We start from the raw sequence: 19351 nt of genomic DNA on the forward strand, positions 1-19351 counted from the left end.
TACCCCAACACTGACTCAGGGCCGGGGCCCCCTGTATATAGCCTCATTATTGTTATTCTTATTGTGTTACTTTTTATTATTACTTTTTATTTTAGTCTACTTGGTAAATATTTTCTTCTTCTTGAACTGCACTGTTAGTTAAGGGCTTGTAAGTAAGCATTTCACAGTAAAGTCTATACTTGTTGTTTTCGGCGCATGTGACCAATAAAGTTTGATTTGATTTTGATTTGATATGACCTACGGAAATACTATGCCTATTGCTTACAGGGAAATCATATAAATGAAATCATATTTTCTTGGTTACATACACGTGGTTAGCAGATGTTAATGCGAGTGTAGCGAAATGCTTGTGCTTCTAGTTCCGACTATGCAGTGATATCTAACAAGTAATCTAACAAATTCACAACTACCTTATACACACAAATGCAAAGGGATGAATAAGAATATGTACGTATAAATATATGGACGAGCGATGGCCGTGCGGCATTGGCAAGACGCAGTAGATGGTATAGAATACAGTATATACATTTGCGATGAGTAATATGTAAACATTCTTAAAGTGGCGTTATTTAAAGTGACTAGTGACACCTTCGTGTCACTAGTGGCCAGAGATTTGAGTCTGTACGTTGGCAGCAGCCTCTCTATGTTAGCGATGGCTGTTTAACAGTCTGATGGGTTACTGTTGAAACACAAGCCCAGAATCTCACAACTAAGACCTGAAACAGTTCTTTCTCTGTAGTGCTCCATATTCACTCACTTGATAAGATGGCACATTTGTGACCCGAGTTCAGGCGGACAGTTTTCCATCCAGAGACTTGTTTGAGTGGTTAAGGAGCAAAATGACTTTTCCACCAAAAATGATTAGAGTCCCTTTTGTCTGCTAAATCCTAGGGGCCATCGCTTATATGTCAAAAATAACCCTCTACTAGCATCTGGCACATACATTTTTTGTAATAAAGAGAATAGTAGTGTGTCATTTGTCTGAAAGGATACTTGTTGGGGAGTTCCTTGGCCAGGTCAGCAGAGGAGATGTACCAGGGATGTATCGTGAGAAACATCTGGAACCGCTCATCACTCAGCCTGCCTGAGATACATGGATGAGCTTCACTGTACAAGGCAAGCTGCCAGATATTGTGTGATTCATTTAAATGGAAACTGCTGTAGTTGTGCACACAAACAAAACAACAACAAAAGAACGATCAAAATGTTATCTAAGCAAGCCCCGTCTTCAACTAAATCAGACACTACACCAAAAGAGAGGCAATTAGTGAATCCTTACCAAATGCTTTGATGCAAGCATCCGTAAGGTCATCCGCTGTCGCTGACTGATCCAATTCGATGAACTTCATCCTCCTCTGGTTCTCTCTCCAATGCCCCTTTCTGTTTGTCTCCTCCGTTCGAACACACAGTGAGATTGTGATGAGGTGTGGGATTCAGAAGAAAGGCTGTGTGATTGCTATTCTGTTGGGCAAACCTTCCAACAGAGCCCTCTGATGAGTCTGTTAGTCCTCAGGCAGGCAGCTACCCTGCTCCAGTCAACAAGCCAAGCAACTCTTCCGCTTTCATGAGGATTTCAGTTTAAGTGTGCGTTCTGCCTCACCTTAACACATGAACGTTGGTACGGACATGAAAACAAAAAAAAGACTCTCAGACGAGTATGTTCTACCCATCTGAGAGTAGGCCTAGCAAATTGGTATTCATCTGTTCACTCACTGATGTTAATACCAAATGGTCTATTTCTGTGACAAAAGAACCAGCAATATTGCAATATTTTGGTTTTAATAATTCATCCTTCCACATCAATGTTTGATCTGATTATAAATGATGAAAGGAAAAGATCATCTCAGCCAAATGATTACCCATCAGACAGAGATCAAAGTGTGTTGGTGGCGGTTCAATCTTTCCCACGTATTAAATAAATGTCAAACACAATTAGACACTGCTCTGTTTTGCATACATTTCCTGACCTATTAGATACAGTAGATGAGTCATTACAACACTATTCCCAGCACTTGACACCACAACCAGTCTAACAACCAAATTATATTAGATCATAAAAAATGTCTTACCCTCTTGAATTGACCCCAGCAGCATTGTCATGAGGTGTGTAAAACTGGAAAATTGTCTGTCATCAAGTGGATAGCAAACATCAAGGGAACTTATTTGACCATGTTAAGACCTCCTTAACTATCTCACTAAATGTAAATGTTAATGCTGTATATTAAAAGTCATTAGGATCCCATCAGAAGACTACGAAAGCTGTCGGAACCCCTCCATCCCATAACGTATTCAAAGCAGTTTGTCTGACTGAAACTGCTCTCAGTTTCCTTTTTGCTGAGCAATTTATGTGCGGTCACATTCCCTTCTCTTGACCGCGCCCCAAAGTGACAACCACCTTTCCTCTCAATAAAGTAAATGCGCTAACAAAGTACTGCTGTGGTCATGGAAACATGTTTGTCTCCCCTCTCTCTCTCTCTCTCTCTCTCTTCCTGTCAACACACATATACACACACACACACACACATCCTGAGGGTGGGGGTGTAATCGTGGTTTTCCTTTCTAGTTATTCCATTTGTTTGAGGTTGCAAATCTGTGTTTCAAGTATGTTTCAGATTTGAGATTCTTCAAAGTAGCCACGATTTGACTTGATGACAGCTTTGCACACTCTTGGGCACTCTCTCAAACAGCTTCACCTGGAATGAATTTCCAACAGTCTTGAAGGAGTTCCCACATATGCTCAGCACTTGGTTTTCCTTCACTCTGCGGTCCAACTCCTCCCAAACCATCTCAATTGGGTTGAGGTTGGGTGATTGTGTAGGCCAGGTCATCTGATGCAGCACTCCATCACTCTCCTTCTTGGTCAAATAGACCTTACACAGCCTGGAGGTGTGTTGGATCATTGTGCTGTTGAAAAACAAATGATAGTCCCACTAAGCGCAAATCAGATGTGATGGCGTATCGCTGCAGAATGCTGTGGTAGCCATGCTGGTTAAGTGTGCCTTGAATTCTAAATAAATTACTGACAGTGTCACCAGGAAAGCACCCCCACACCATCATACATCCTCCTCCATGTGTCCCGGTGGGAACCATACATGTGGAGATCATCCTATCATCTACTCACAAAGACACGGCAATTGGAACCAAACATTTTAAAAAATGGACTCATCAGACCAAAGGACAGATTTCCACCGGTCTAATGTCCATTGCTCGTGTTTCTTGGCCCAAGCAAGCCTCTTCTTATTATTGGTGTCCTTTGTTAGTGGTTTCTCTGAAGAAATTAGACCATGAAGGCCTGATTCACGCAGTCTCCTCTGAAGACTTTATGTTGAGATGTGTCTGTTACTTGAACTCTGTGAAGCATTTATTTGGGCTGCAATTTCTTAATAAGACAACTCTAATGAACTTATCCTCTGCAGTAGAGGTAACTCTGGGTCTTCCTTTCCTGTGGCGGTCCTCATGAGAGCCGGTTTCATAGCGCTTGATAGTTTTTGCAACTGTACTGACATTTTCCGGATTGACGGACCTTCATGTGATGGACTGTCGTTTCTCTTTGCTTATTTGAGCTGTTCTTGCCATAATATGGACTTGGTCTTTTACCAAATAGGGCTATCTTCTGTATACCAACCCTACCTTGTCACAACACTACTGATTGGCTCAAATGCAATAAGAAAGAAATTCCACAAATTAACTTTTAACAAGGCACACCTGTTAATTGAAATGCATTCCAGGTGACTACCTCATGAAGCTGGTTGAGAGAATGCCAAGAGCGTGCAAACTGTCATCAAGGCAAAGAGAGGCTACTTTGAAGAATCTCAAATCTCAAATATATTTGGATTTGTTGAACACTTTTTTTGGTTACTACACGATTCCATATGTTATTTCATAGTTTTGATGTCTTCACTATTATTCTACAATGAATAATAGTTTTTTAAAAATAAAGAAAAACCCTGCAATGAGTAGGTGTCCATGTGATAACATGCGTCTTGGTGAGAGGTGTAGGAGTCAGGCGCAGGAGAGAGCAGGGATGTCTGAGAAGCGTGTTTAATAATATAGTCCAGCAATACAAAAACGGCACAGACCAAAACCCCAAAACTACGCTCTCGAATAATCAGAAACTCGTGCAAACGCACGGAGGAACAAACACAGTTCCGACACTTTACATACACGTGCGTAATAGCAAAAAACAACAAACATCAAATACGATCGAGCGCAATGCACACAAGTCTAATCCTGCACGAATTACGGCAGGTAACAGGTGCCCTATATACCCACAGAAATCAAAGCAACTGAAACCAGGTGTGAAAAGGAACACAGACAAAACAACCAGAAAAAGAAAAAAGGGATCGGTAGCGGCTAGTAGACCGGCGACGCCGAGCCCCGAGCGCCGCCCGAACAGGGAGAGGAGTTACCTTCGGTAGAAGTCGTGACAGTCCAAACTTGACCGGTACTGTATGTCTGTGTGTTTTCACCATATGCTTGCTCATCCAGATTCACAACTTGCCTTTCTGTAGGCCGTCATTGTAAATAAGAATTTGTTCTTAACTGACTTGCCTAGTTAAATAAAGGTCAAATGCCAACATATGCATATGACAACAAGAGGACATGTTTGGAGAATATTTGTATTCTCACATATTTTAAATGCATCTGCAAGATATCTATGAAGATAAAGTCAATTAAATGATCAAATAACACACATTTCTTTTGAGCTGATGTACTCAGAGAAAATCACAAACAGACAGTAACTGTGCCCAAGCTGTCAAGCTCTAGTTTCCTGCTCCCTCTGTCCAGGCCAAGGGGTCATTTCCTATTCTACTGATTCTACTATTCTACTGATGTTTGCTAGGAAACAATGTGAGTACTACAGTGGTTATACTCACACTGTTTCCTACTACAGTGAGTACTACAGTTGTGGCGTAGGAGGAAGATTGGAACATTGTCAAACAAGAGATTGTGAGTTCAGATCCCAAGTGAGGAATTTACTTTACAAATTAACATGCACATTGTTGTCAAATTTGTAAATTGAAAACATTTTATGTTAAAAGCACTGTGTGTGTCATTAGTTCCATATAATTCTTTTAGGGAAAATGCCCAAATAATAATTTCTAGTTGAATGAACATACGAGACAAGCAAACACATCATTTTAAGTTGACTGAATGTTTTCTCAAACAATGATTTTTTTTGTTCAGCTAACACTTGGACCGAAAAGTTGAGTAAACAAAAAAAAACCTGTGGAACCAGTTACTTAATAATAATTAGTTGAAACAACTATTTTTTTTTTTTTTTTTACAGTGAAGGAGGGTGTTGATTACTCGAAGTCATTGGAGTACATCATGTACTGTACACTTTCATGATATTAATAACAAAGACCGCAATTGAAATGTAATACAATCATGTTTTTTTGTTGTTGCAAGTATTGTATATTATATTTAAAACAATATCATTTAATCTCACGAGAAACGCAATCGTTTTGTAAATTTAAAGTGGGGTTGTGTTGTTGGAAATGTGGAAGGTTTGGCTCATTCCCTGCCAGTACCTCTGCCGGGTGTCACCCTTCCGTTCTCTTCTTTGTAACATGGTTTTTTTGTGAAGTATTGCATCTTGTTATTTACTACCCTTTTCAGATATTGAATTGTTGAGGTCTTTCACAAATGGTTAACATATTTTAAGAGTTTAAAACTTCATTCACTTTTTCAGTATGAAACCTTCTACTGTTTAGTAACCTCACTGAAGGGAGAAAACACAATAATGACTACACCATCCTAATGTAGAAAGGTCACAAATAAATATTGCCTTTCCCCTAAAGCTGTGGTCTTGCGCGGTTTGTGTCAGGCTACAAGTGTTGGCTACTGGCTCCTGACATTAACCACACATGCCTTTCAAATATCATGGCCTTTGGGACTGGGTCAGAGCTGCTATTAATGGACCAGGGCTCCATGATAGTACTGCAGTGACTCTTGAAAATGACTGAGGAGGAGCAAGGCACGCTGGGGGCTGTAGTGAAGAGATACAAATAGGATACAATTCTTCATCCCAGTGTAATAGAGAGAAATAACTAGAGGTGTCTGGCCACAGACTAGTAGAACAAATTCATTTTACATTTTAAACCAGCTGAAAACCTTTTGCATCTCCCATGTCTCTTTTATATGCCTCCAAATAAACGATTTTAATTTGCAACAAGTACTGTACGCTTTACAATTAAATTCAGATGCATTTAGTTTCTAGACTGCAAGATGTGAAATAGGCCTAATCAACACATATTCCTATGGAATAATAGGGACTGAGTAGTAATTGGCTCTCTATTTTGAGTACGCCCCGCCTTCTTCTCAATAGTAATGATCCCTCCTATAAATAGGGGAACACCCATCCATGTGGCTGCTTCTGTAGTAGTGTCTGAACTGGGTGGAAGTGTCATTTTATTGTAAGAAGGGAGCCGGGGTCAGAGCCAACGCAAGAGTAGCATTATGTCAAAACCGTTGTCAGATCACGACAGAAAGAAGCAGATCTCCGTGAGAGGCCTTGCCGGTGTGGAAAATGTGGCAGAACTGAAGCTTGCTTTCAACAGGCATCTCCATTTTACGCTGGTCAAGGACAGAAATGTGGCATCCAAACGGGATTACTACTTTGCTCTCGCCAACACCGTGCGCGACCACTTGGTGGGCAGGTGGATCAGAACCCAGCAGTACTATTATGAGAAAGATCCAAAAGTAAGTTAAACTATTGTAACGTTCATATCACCTGTAGCCTACTACAACCCATAGAACAGAAAAAAAAGTATAAAATAGAATAGAATGTAATAGTCAAGAAACCAATAGAAATGAAAATAACAAATGGACTAAAATGTAAAAATGTTCCATTTGGTTTCACAAAATATTGCAGAATTCAGTGGGCAATATACGGGGCATGCTGTAAGCAAGTAAATAACATATTCTAGTGGTCCTGAGTATACAGGTAAAAATAAATAAAAAATCATACATTTGTACATATATTGCAAAATGTATTTCAAATGCATCTGAAAACACATTTAAAATGTATTAAATAGATATTTTATGTATTATTTTGCAAATTTTTTATATTTCACATGTATCCTGAAAATGCATACCCCAAAATATATCTTACGTTTTATTTCAATTAAATGTAACATAAAATAAAGTAACAAATGCTTTACTGCTTAATCTGTAAATATTTTCATTCAATCAATTCCGGAAGTGAAATGAGGTTGATGATTGCCCTTAGTGGGTTTGTTTGAATCATTTGGATTTCTGGAGCATTTACACAATATTGTAGTCATGAATATATTATTGTGTACCTCCGACCTCAGGTAAGAAGCATACTGTACCAGTGGCCAGACGTATTGGCAGGATAACCATGCCAACTTAGGACAAATGTGTTTAAAACATCGTCTGATCGACATGGCAATTTAATATGACACATATTATACATAATGTATACTCTTTACTTAACACTGAGTGAAAATGACAGATTTGAAGCCTGATTTTAGGTTTTCCCTTGTCAACCCCAGAAAAGTCCACAGAAGGACCCTGTCCCTGGGTAAAATCTCTTTGCCAAATGTTGCATTGCTGCGTGAACACAGTATCACCTTCTAATGTCACTGTAATGTTACGCCATGACATTTCCAATCCCCTAGCACTCTGCGGCCATCGGGAGTTGTAATTCTAGACCTCTCTGTGACCTTCTGTCTCCTCCTCTCCTGTACACATACTATAGTGAATACAGGAGTCTATATACTGTAGCTACAGTTGTAGGAGTAGCAGAGATACCAATTGACCTCAACAAATGTAAAGTAACGGGGAACAACTTTTGTTTCCATGTCTTCATTGATTCGTTTTATCAGACGGAGCCTTCTATCTAGTTATGAATCAGCATCTTCCATGTCTATCTTATTTATGATAAATCCTTACAGACAGTGACACATAGTCAGTACAAGATCAAAAGCCGTAAGAAATGTTGACACACAAAAAAAGATGTGTATCACAAAAATCATATATAATATTCTCTTTGTATAATAGGTATTTGTGTGTGTTAATACCATGTTTATACCAACTAGGGTAATTACTCTACATCAGAAAGATGCTTCCTGTATTGCACTTGCCCTCTGACCTTCTCTTTATCACCTCACCCAAGGTCAGCTGGTGGTTATGGTGTCCCTCTCTGAAAGGTCATGAGTTAATCCCTCAAAGAAAGGTCAAGATAGAAACCCATATGAGCAGGGAGGGCAAGAGGACACCCAATCTGAGAAAAAAACAGGAGGCTGGTTAAAGTCTAAATGTATGAGAACATAGAGAGCTCTCCTTACATGCCAAAAACTACCATTTATATGCACATTCTAATGCATCCAGTAAATCTGCATATGATGTGTTATTGGATGGGAAAACAGAGACATTAACGACACTGGGCAAAAATGTAGGTGCGGCGGATCATTAGAATCTTTTGGGGCGTGGTTTTCGTCCAGTTTTTTTTGTGCAACCATACACATGTACTTTATGTCTATTGCCAGTGGCAGTGTCTTGTGAAAGACTCATATGTATGGCCTTGTGTCTATTGAGAACTTTTGACAAAGTACTTCTCAATTCTCTCCTCAGGAACCCCAGCTGTTCCAGAGCTAGCACACCTGATTCTACTTTTTAATAGACAAAATAATAAAAACCTTTTGGAATTTCAACAATATAATATGGCTATTAAACCAGAATAAATAAAATATGTATGTTTCTTCAAATAACCTTTAAGATTGATAAAGTTTTTTTTAGAACCTTTCTCTATAAAGATTGTATAAAGAACCATAAAAAAGGGTTCTTTATAGTCCTCAAAAGGTTGTAACCATATTGGAACCCTTTTTTGGTGATATATATATTTTAAAAAACTATTTTTAATGGTTCTTTATAAAACCTTAGGAAAGGGTTCTTTACAACACCATGCAGGTTCCATTTACAACCTTATGAGCATGGTTCTTTATAATGGCACCAAAAAGGCTTCCGCTATAAGTCAAAGAACCCTTATTTGGCACTATATAGAACCATTGTTTTTTGGTGTGAAGGGTACATGCAAAGATTTTTCATACCTTGATGTAGGAGCTCGTCTCCGAAGTTTAATAATTAAAAAAACAAAACAATAACAAATGCACTTGGGCGTCCAGAGGTGCTATTTCTCCTAATGCGGATCCCAGCTTTAATCCAATGTATCCAAATGATTACCAATTTTATGATAGATGGTCATATTTGTTTCGTACACATTTGCTCGATTTGCACACATTTATACAAGATGGTGCGTTTTGTAATAAAAAATGTAGAGGGAAACAAGTGTTTCCAATGACTTCATCAACCAATTAGCGGGCAATGCCAACTCATAATTAGTTACAATCATGAGGTTCTGCCATTTTCACATATGTTGATGTTGGAGTGGTGCTGGAGATGATACATTTTTTAAATGTCCCTTTATGTAATTTATTACATTTGGTAAATTAGCTCTCTACATATTTACACTACTGTATCAATTCCCTGATACAATTATGTTTTCAGATCTCTCTTTCACTATTCATGGGTATCACACTCAGACTAACCTTTACAACAACCCCAGCTGAAGCTATTTTTACCTATGCCAAAATGCCAGTGTTACGTAACACCAACAGCAATCTGTCTCCCGTAGTCCCCCCCCTCCTCCCTGCCCTCTATCCCGTTCTCTCGCCTCTTGCACCTCTTCTTCCTCTGCCTGAGAGTGTCAGACCTCCTTGTAAAAACACCAAGAGAGAAAACGTGACATTTCAAAAGCTAAACTAAGGCTCAGGTGTCAGATTTCCACATGCTCCTTTCTAATGGCAGAACATGAAAAGTCAAAAAAAAAATATTATAGGAATTTCCTTGACAGTTTGAATGGGTGCCCCTACAGTGAAATATTGCTATGTCCGACTCGTAAAACGTGTGTCAACATTTGGGTTCAGCAACAGACTGTGACTAATTGGGTATTACTTGTACGGCTAAAGAGTGTTAGCTGTCCCATGGTATCCCTCTCATCTCTCTCTCCCCTTCCTCCCCTGTCCTCAGCGTGTGTACTACATCTCCCTGGAGTTCTACATGGGCCGCACCCTGCAGAACACCATGGTGAACCTGGCGCTGGAAAACGCCTGCGATGAGGCCGTATACCAGGTGAGGGATGCTCACATCCGTACATCATTTCATGGATTCTGGCCAACATAGCGAAATGGGATTTTCATTGCTGTAGCTAACCAAGGGGCAGTCAAACTGACTGCACCTTGTGTAACAAACAACTTCATTTTCAAATTTGACTCAAGGTCTAGCTGAAAGGAATACACTGAAGAAGAGTTTGTCGTGTGCCTGTGACTAAAGGTCTAGCTGAAAGGAATACACGGAAGAAGAGTTTGTCGTGTGCCTGTGACTAAAGACTGGAAGTTGTGGGTGGATGTTAAAGGTCCAATGCAGCCGTTTTTACCTCCATATCAAATCATTTCTGGGTAACAATTAATTACCTCACCGTGATTTGTTTTCAATTCAAATGGTCAAAAAGAAACAAAAATTTGCTTCTGAGAAAAGAGCAATTTTTCAAGCAATAATTTTGCTAGGACTGTCTGGGAGTGGTTTGAGTGGGCAGGGGGAAACTGAAAATGGGCGGTTATTGGCAGAGAGTTTTGGAACTCTCTTTCTTATTGGTTTATTCATGTGTTGACACCAGGCAGGCCAAAACTCCATCCAACCAAAACAGGCTGACATTTCAGGCGGCCTTTCCAAACAGCTCTTACATGAAGGTCTTTCACCACAACTACACAGTATTATTCCAACCTGATCGCGTGGAAAGATGCCTAAAACACAGCAAAAATCATGTTTTTTTGACTGCACTTGGCCTTTAACCGCCAAAGTAAGAGTGTGACCAGGACAAGATTCCAAAGCACATTTAACCATATTATTGGCACCAATCCGGCTCTGTTTAAACTGAATGCCATTGTCACAGAGCTGTGGTTTGAACTTGGCTTGACCTGAGCCCCTCTGTTCCGTAGCTGGGTCTGGACATGGAGGAGCTGGAGGACATGGAGGAGGACGCAGGCCTGGGAAACGGTGGTCTTGGACGCCTTGCCGGTAAGCTGCGTCGCTACCTCCTCTCACGGAGAGTGTGACATTCTTGTGCCTTAGACAGTTTAGATCACCAGAAGGATCTAAACAGGATACAAACGGTATAAACAGGATCAGAAACATAACCTAACCTAAGCCTTTCCTCAGCATGCTTCCTGGACTCTATGGCTTCTCTGGGTCTGGCTGCGTATGGATACGGTATCCGCTATGAGTTTGGCATCTTTAACCAGAAGATCGTCAATGGATGGCAGGTAACGTACGCTCATATGCTTCCGAGGTGCTTTTCCCCATCATTTCCAGACCATAAGATAGAAGGAAGTACTGTGAAACAACTTGTTTCGCTGAAAGTGCCCGACAGACTGTTATATAACCAAATGATTGGCAGGTTGAGGAGGCTGATGACTGGCTGCGTTACGGCAACCCCTGGGAGAAGGCCCGACCCGAGTACATGCGCCCCGTCAGGTTCTATGGCAGAACCGAGCACACCCCAGATGGTGTGAAATGGGTTGACACTCAGGTGAATAAAGGACAGGGGTTGGGGGTGAGATTGAGGGTGCATATGAGGAAGACTAGTGAGTGTGTGTGTGTGTGTGTGTGTGTGTGTGTGTGTGTGTGTGTGTGTGTGTGTGTGTGTGTGTGTGTGTGTGTGTGAGAAGGGAGATGAAAAACAAGTTGATATGGCACTGAATGCCAACAAACAACCATCATTGAATTATCATTGAATCATCAATAAACCATCATTACATCTTCAATGAACCATCATTGAATCAATCATCAATGAATGTGGATTCCGTTGGCAGGTGTCTCTAATCTCAGTCTCTTGTAATTGTGTTGACAGGTCGTGTTGGCTCTGCCATATGACACCCCTATCCCCGGGTACAGAAACAACATTGTCAACACCATGAGACTGTGGTCTGCAAAGGCCCCATGCGACTTCAACCTGAAAGACTGTAAGTGTCTGACAGAGGCCAAGGCACTATGTATGCGTTGCTTGAATACATGTTTTTCGCCTTGACTGGCTTCAATCCACCATTTCATGTGCTTAGTTTGCTAGATCTGCAAATTGCTAACATTACTCATGTAAGTCATGTTACATAATTGGCAACTGGGAACCGTTGCCCTGAGGGTGTATTTTTCCTTGTCTCCAACAGTCAACGTTGGTGGGTACATTCAGGCTGTGTTGGACAGAAACTTATGCGAGAACATTTCCCGTGTGCTGTACCCCAATGATAACGTAAGAATATGTCTGAATTTCTCTCTAAAATCCAAGTGCAGTGTCGGTTTTGATGATATACTGTATATAGATATTACAGATACACGTTAGAATACATTGTGACAGGTCTGCTCTATACTCTGTATTTCTTCTCTTAAAAAAAGGACTGGCATTGACGGGAATATGAAATCTTATGTATTGTGATCACAGGGGGTTGGTGGCACCTTAATTGGGGAGGACGTGGCTCGTGGTAATGACTGGAGAGGAGTCGGTGGAATGGTATCAAATAGTCGCCATTCCATATACTCCATTCCAACCATTATTATGAGCCGTCCTCCCCTCAGCAGCCTCCACTGATTGTGAGGCCCTCAAGATGGCGACAGACAGATATGACAGGTCAGTCTGGGCTCACCTCTATGTGTCTTCCTCCCCAGTTCTTTGAGGGCAAGGAGCTGCGGCTGAAGCAGGAGTACTTTGTGGTGGCCGCCACCCTTCAGGACATCGTCCGTCGTTTCAAGGCCTCCAAGTTTGGCTCCAGAGAGATCGTCCGCACAGACTTCGCCCATCTGCCCAACAAAGTGAGAACTCCCGGGTGGTGATTCAGACGTACACTTAGATGTCTCCATTTCACTTTATGTCTTCATGTCACTGGCTTAGGTATCCTTTTCGTTGATGTCTTGTTCTGATGTGGTGGTGTTGCATTCGTACTTGTGCACCTCTGTGTTTATATCGGTGGTAACTTCGAAAGTTATGCTGTGTCAGTATAGTTATGCTGTGATTTTAATGTCTGTCGCATCCAGGTTGCCATCCAGCTGAATGACACTCACCCTGCCATGGCCATTCCTGAGTTGATGAGGGTACTGGTTGATGAGGAGAAGCTGGATTGGGACAAGGTGAGTGGAGGAGAAGACGAGGTTCTGACTAGGTAGACTGAATTACTTTCATAGAGCTCGCCAGCTTGTAGTCCTAAAAAAAAAGAAGAAAATGAGTTAACTCTGGTTCTTTAAGTCATCCCTGTGGGGCAAATGAATGGGGGAAGAATACGGTTTTGGGATAAACACAGAAAATAAGGTTTGAAGTTAACACAAGCTTATGAGAACTTATACTGTATGTTCTATGAGATATCAGTCAGTTAGACAGACTTTAATGAATTATGAAGTCTGTGATTTTTTTGAAATGTATTACATAAATGCTTCAAAATTCATAAAAAGCGACGTTAGCTGATGAAGATGATGTCATGGAACAAAACGTATCAGATCTCCTAAGCCTGTGTTTACCACAGACCTTATTTTCAGCGTTTATCCAAACACCTCAAACTCAATTTATTTCCTGATAGGCTTTGGCCAAGAGCCATGGCAGAGTTAGTGTCTACAAAAAGACACCATTACTATTGCGCTCTATTGCCCTGAACAGTAGTACATCCGGTATTACTGCCCACGCCATTTCATATGTAGTTGTACTTCAGTAATGATACCAGGAGGGGGCAACAAAGACCAGCATAGTAGAATGTGTTGGCTTGGGCCATCGAGATACATAGAGAACTAGGGCCCAAAAGCCTGTTGTAGCATGGGCAGCACCATTGAGGACTTTCACCACTTTGAGATATTCAACTTGGTGGGACTTCCTATGGGTTAAAGAAGGATCACATAATTCCATCCGGGTCATCAGGAGGGATACCAATGAATGATGCTCTTGAGCAAACATTCCATAACTGCAGGTGGCATTAAGTCGCCGACCTTGGCTTTATACCTTTCCAAACAACACACTCCAGGTGGCAGTATGCACCCTTTCAGTTTGTTTACCAACTCAGAAGTAGTAGAAGATGACGCCATAATGGGACAGATACAAAAGAGTAGTCCTCCATCCTTCTCTACTGCCTTGGCACACACTACTAATAAATATTTAGAACAAATGTGAAGCTAAGACTACTATTCATTTGCCCTACTTGTATCAAGAGAGGGTCATGAACCACCAGGTAAATACATCCTATTATCTTACCTCTGTCCTTCTGTGTTTCCAGGCCTGGGACGTGTGTGTCCGTACCTGTGCCTACACAAACCACACCGTGCTGCCTGAGGCCCTGGAGCGCTGGCCCATTGACCTGTTCCAACACCTGCTGCCCCGTCACCTGGAGATCATCTTCGAGATCAATCGTCGCTTCCTGCAGGTACGTAATTGCGGGCAGGTGGCAGCAAGACAAATGGTGCCATATAGGAAGTGTTATTACAGATCAGTGCCCTTGCGCTTTGTCTAACTCGGAGCTAATGTACCACAACATGTTATTAGAGGCTAACTTTATTGAAATCCGCCCTCCAGTACGTTGCCTCTAAGTTCCCTGGCGACAACGACCGTCTGCGCCGCATGTCCCTGATTGAGGAGGGCGGATGCAAGAAAGTCAACATGGCTCATCTGTGTATCGTTGGATCCCATGCTGTCAACGGCGTAGCCCGCATCCACTCGGAGATCCTCATCGCCACTCTGTACGTGTCCTACACAAACCGCATACACATCACATTTAGGCTACATTACATGTTGCACATTTAGCAGACGCTCTTATCCAGAGCGACTTACAGTTAGCGCCTTCAGCTTAAGGTAGTTAAGAGAGACAAGCACCTATCACGGTCCTAAGCCGTTTTTTCCCCCCTCAATAAGTAGCTAATTACACATTTAAAAATCATAATATTTCAAAGTAACACAGACACATCAGGTGTCAATCGATGGATTAGTCATTTGATGCGTGCACATTTTCAAAGGGTTAGTTTGAAGAGTTATAGCAAACTAATTTGATATATTTTGGGCTACTGCGTGTTCTGTGTGCAGGTTCAAGGACTTTTATGAGTTGGACCCACACAAGTTCCAGAACAAGACCAATGGCATCACCCCCCGTCGCTGGCTGGTTATGTGCAACCCTGGCTTGGCTGAGGTCATCGCAGAGGTAGGGGAACTGTTGCAAAAACACTTAGAAAGTAGTACGACATTTGCATTGGAAGTAGCCATACATTTGAAATAATTTTGACCGTATGTTTATAATATCAGTGTTGCAAAATAGATGTTTCTGTTCATGATGAGAGCGCCAGTAACCTGATACTTGCACGCTAACCTTTTTAATGTCATCTCTTTTGTCAGAGAATTGGAGAGGAGTTTGTCCGTGACCTCGACCAGCTGAAGAAACTGTTGAAGTTCATTAATGATGATGCTTTCATCCGTGACATCGCCAAAATCAAGCAGGTGAGTCCAAGATACTGTAGTACGTCACAGAAGGCTGGTGAGGGGAGGACGGCTCATAATAATGGCTGGAATCGAGTGAATGGAATGGTATCCAACACATAGAAACCATGTATTTGATGTGTTTGCTATCATTCCATTAATTCCGTTCCAGCCATTACTATGGGTCCGTCCTTCCCAGTTAAAGTGCCATCAGCCACCTGTGGGTAGTACTGTAAGTCATTTGACAAGTTCTGTGCCTACTTCACGCCCCCATCATATCCTCCCTAATGTAGGAGAACAAGCTGAAGTTCGCTGTGCACCTGGAGGAGCACTACAAGGTCAAGATCAACCCCCAGTCCATGTTTGACTTTCAAGTCAAAAGAATCCACGAGTACAAGAGACAGCTGCTCAACTGTCTGCACATGATCACCTACTACAACCGTTAGTACTTCCCTGGCGCTCTCTCTCCCTCTCTCTCTGTGCTTCTACCTCTCTCTACTCCTACTATACACCCATCTGTCTATTTCTCAGGTATCAAGAAGGAGCCAAACAAGCACTGGACCCCAAGAACCATCATGGTCGGAGGAAAGGTATGTTTGGCAGCCCTCAGCCTTCACAGTAACAGCGTGTAGTTACCGGAAGTAAATATAGAACAATAACTGACATCCACAACTCATTAAGCAACACCCTCTCCCCCATCTCCCAGGCTGCCCCAGGATACCACACAGCCAAGATGATCATCCGTCTCATCACAGCTATCGGTGAGGTTGTCAACCACGACCCCGTGATCGGCGACCGCCTCAAAGTCATCTTCTTGGAGAACTACAGAGTCACCCTGGCTGAGAAAGGTGACAGACTAACCCATAACCCCATGGGTCTCTGGTATAATGTGTAGTTTACCCTCATCTACAATGCTTTCCTCTTGTACTGTATCCCTCCATCCATCTTTCCTTTTCTCTCTTCCCTCTCTCTCCGTTTTTTCCCACGCTTATCATTTCCCTCACACTCCTTGTCCCCTCCCAGCCATCCCCTCTGCTGACCTGTCTGAGCAGATCTCTACAGCTGGCACAGAGGCCTCTGGCACTGGCAACATGAAGTTCATGCTGAACGGCGCTCTGACCATCGGCACCATGGACGGAGCCAACGTGGAGATGGCCGAGGAGGCCGGAGAGAAGAACCTCTTCATCTTCGGCATGAGGGTGGAGGATGTGGACGCAATGGACGCCGGCAAAGGGTGAGCAGGAAGACGTGAACATGGGGACAGGGAGGGAGAAGAGACAGTGGGTTAGAGTAGGGACAGGGAGGCAAAGAGAAACTGATCCACGGGAATGGGAGTGCTGTGGAGGAGGGGGACACAGAGAGGGGACAGGCTCTGCCAGAGTCCGATACTGATAAGAGAATTATGTTCTCAAGGTACATAACCCAATTTAATTATATTACTCTGTCTGCAAACCAGAATTTGTAAGATCCTGGTCGAATGAAACAGACGGAGGCCCAGCTAAAATAGTCAAAAAGTTTTATTCGCGGGAACGTTCTGGCGTGCACCGTACAAAGACCTTCATTTTATAGTGACACACATACTTCCACACAAAACATTAGTTATCCTACACCCACACTGTCCTGCTACCCAGTCGACGTAGGGAGAGACCCTGGGAAGTTCTCAGTGGCCCAGCCAAGGTCGGCCCTGAATCTTGCTCAGACAGTCCGTTATCAAGATACTAGATATATTGTCACCAAAACATTAATTCTGACTATGAACTACACTCTCAGATATAATTCTACTGACTAAATCACACACAGCATTAAAATAGTCTAATGATTGTCATCAATTTCATACAATCATATGGTTTCAGAGTTATGGTTTCAGAGGGTAATATTCTATTAATTCTAATCATAAAATTATATTAACAGATACACAAGTGGCAAGGTGTAGATACTGTTTGGCCAGGTCTCCCTTGTATAAGAAATATCAATCTCAACATACTGTATGTTTTTTCTGTTTAAGATAATCGAGACAAAAACAACCTGGGGAGCGCGTCAATCAGAACAGCGTGCTTTAAATACTGGCCTTTGTCTTGCACAGATACCACGCCTCTGAGTACTACAACCGTATTCCCGAGCTGAAACAGGCCATGGACCAGATCGCTGGTGGCTTCTTCAGCCATAAGCAGCCAGACCTCTTCAAGGAACTTGTGGACCTGCTGATGCACCACGACAGGTAATCACACACACACACACGCACACGCATGCACGCACAAGTATTTTCCTCAACGTATTCTTATCTAATGTTTTATGCACAGGTTCAAGGTGTTTGCTGACTACGAAGCCTACATCAAGTGTCAGGACAAGGTCAACGAACTGTACAAGGTCAGTGTTATGGCTAAACAACATAGGTTGCCTGGTTCAGGTATCTGTCCATACCTTATCAAATATTGATCTCCTCATTATCTTTCCTTCCGCCCTGTCTGTCCCTCTCTCTAAAAACAGAATCCCAAGGAATGGACCAAGATGGTGATCCATAACATTGCAGGCTGTGGTAAATTCTCCAGCGACCGCACCATTTCCCAGTACGCCCGGGAGATCTGGGGCGTGGAGCCCAGCCTGGAGAAGATCCCTGCCCCCGACGAGCAACTCAAATAAGCTGTGCGTTCACTCCACACAGTTCCCTTCTTCCCCTACTGATCCCACCACCCCACAATAAGCACCATTAGATATGCCTGAGGGAAACGGCCAATCATTTCTTAAAGCACTTCCCACTGGGCGCACATTGGTAGAACCAATGTCGATTCCACGCCCTTTCAATGTTGTTTCCACGCCATTTCAACAAAATGACGCGGCACCAACGCGGAATAGACGTTGAATGGACGTCTGTGCCCAGTGGGTTTAATGACTTCAGTGATGGATCTCTGTTTTACTAGTCTGTAGCATATACATAGAGTTCTGGCTGTTCACATGGCTCACACCATCACTGTTCAAACCCCTTAACATGACATGCATTGAGCCCACAATAGCAGTAGATGAGAAAGGAAGCAATGCCTTCTGTTTAGTGACAAGAGACATGAATTTACCGATATTCACTGTTCTGTCACTGATCAGACCATGCATGTATTACGGTCTAAACTGCTGTTGTTCTGGAGAGGCCATAAGAGCTGTGTGGTGGCTTTTGCGTTTGGTTATGTGGACTTGGATCCGTTGCTGAAAAAGTTTGTGTTTTTTTTGTAGTTTGAGCTATATGCATTTATCTTGGCTTGAATGCCGTCAATATTGTACATGCATTCTCATAGCATAGGCTCTAGTCAATGATGAGAACCATCCTTCTTAGGGAACTGCCATGATTGTGACATGCTTGCTCCTCCTACATCCGCCCACCCCATCAACCTGATATGTATGGTGGCTAAAGGACAACCTCCGTGCAATCTCTCTTCGGGGACATAGGCCTGCATTAATATATTGATCTGTATCTAGTCTTTTTACTCAATCAGATAGAAAACCAATGTTAAACAGCTGTATATTTGTCAACCTGTGTATATGTTTTGTTTTGACCTAAAGAAATTGACGTATGCGTGTAGTCCATTTGAAGACCTCTGAGGGTCAGCCTGGGAACCAGAGAAGAAGAGCCGTGGAGGGGCGGGATAACACAGCTGCTCCACAGACGGAGGAAGTGTCAGTGATTTGTTGTTGAGAAACCCACACAATGGCCCTCCCAGACGTCTTTTTGTTTCACCTTATGGTAATCAACAATGGCCAAGAAACACCTGTGGCCAAGAAAGCCACATCTCCCCGTCTTTTCAGGATGTTCTTCATACTAAGACAATAAAAAATAGTAGACCTTTG

The 19351-nt window shown here is 42.3% G+C and overlaps 1 protein-coding gene across 2 annotated transcripts; it reads left to right on the forward strand.

Moving 5' to 3' along the window:
- The first annotated feature begins 6366 nt into the window (after window positions 1–6366).
- LOC112228972 (glycogen phosphorylase, muscle form) lies at window positions 6367–19351 on the forward strand. Of its 2 annotated transcripts, XM_024394797.1 has the most exons (21): window positions 6367–6705; window positions 10057–10158; window positions 11025–11103; window positions 11245–11348; window positions 11483–11614; window positions 11936–12047; window positions 12249–12331; window positions 12745–12888; window positions 13111–13203; window positions 14331–14477; window positions 14627–14790; window positions 15131–15245; window positions 15437–15538; window positions 15811–15958; window positions 16049–16107; window positions 16224–16365; window positions 16541–16751; window positions 17601–17735; window positions 17818–17884; window positions 18005–18160; window positions 19067–19351. In XM_024394797.1, the coding sequence occupies exons 1-20, from the start codon at window positions 6463–6465 to the stop codon at window positions 18155–18157; spliced, it is 2535 nt and encodes an 844-aa protein (XP_024250565.1). In that variant the 5' UTR covers window positions 6367–6462; the 3' UTR covers window positions 18158–18160; window positions 19067–19351. The 2 variants fall into 2 exon arrangements, with proteins under 2 accessions (XP_024250565.1, XP_024250564.1); XM_024394796.1 differs by having other exon boundaries at window positions 18005–19351.

The sequence above is a fragment of the Oncorhynchus tshawytscha genome, linkage group LG30, assembly GCF_018296145.1.
Source record: "Oncorhynchus tshawytscha isolate Ot180627B linkage group LG30, Otsh_v2.0, whole genome shotgun sequence".
Taxonomy (NCBI): domain Eukaryota; kingdom Metazoa; phylum Chordata; class Actinopteri; order Salmoniformes; family Salmonidae; genus Oncorhynchus; species Oncorhynchus tshawytscha.

Coding starts and splice junctions, on each gene's coding strand:
- LOC112228972 (XM_024394796.1), top strand. CDS start 6,463: ATGTCAAAACCGTTGTCAGATCACGACAGAAAGAAGCAGATCTCCGTG. Junction 10,159..11,024: donor GCGATGAGGCCGTATACCAG/GTGAGGGATGCT, acceptor TCTGTTCCGTAG/CTGGGTCTGGACATGGAGGA. Junction 14,478..14,626: donor TCAATCGTCGCTTCCTGCAG/GTACGTAATTGC, acceptor TCCGCCCTCCAG/TACGTTGCCTCTAAGTTCCC.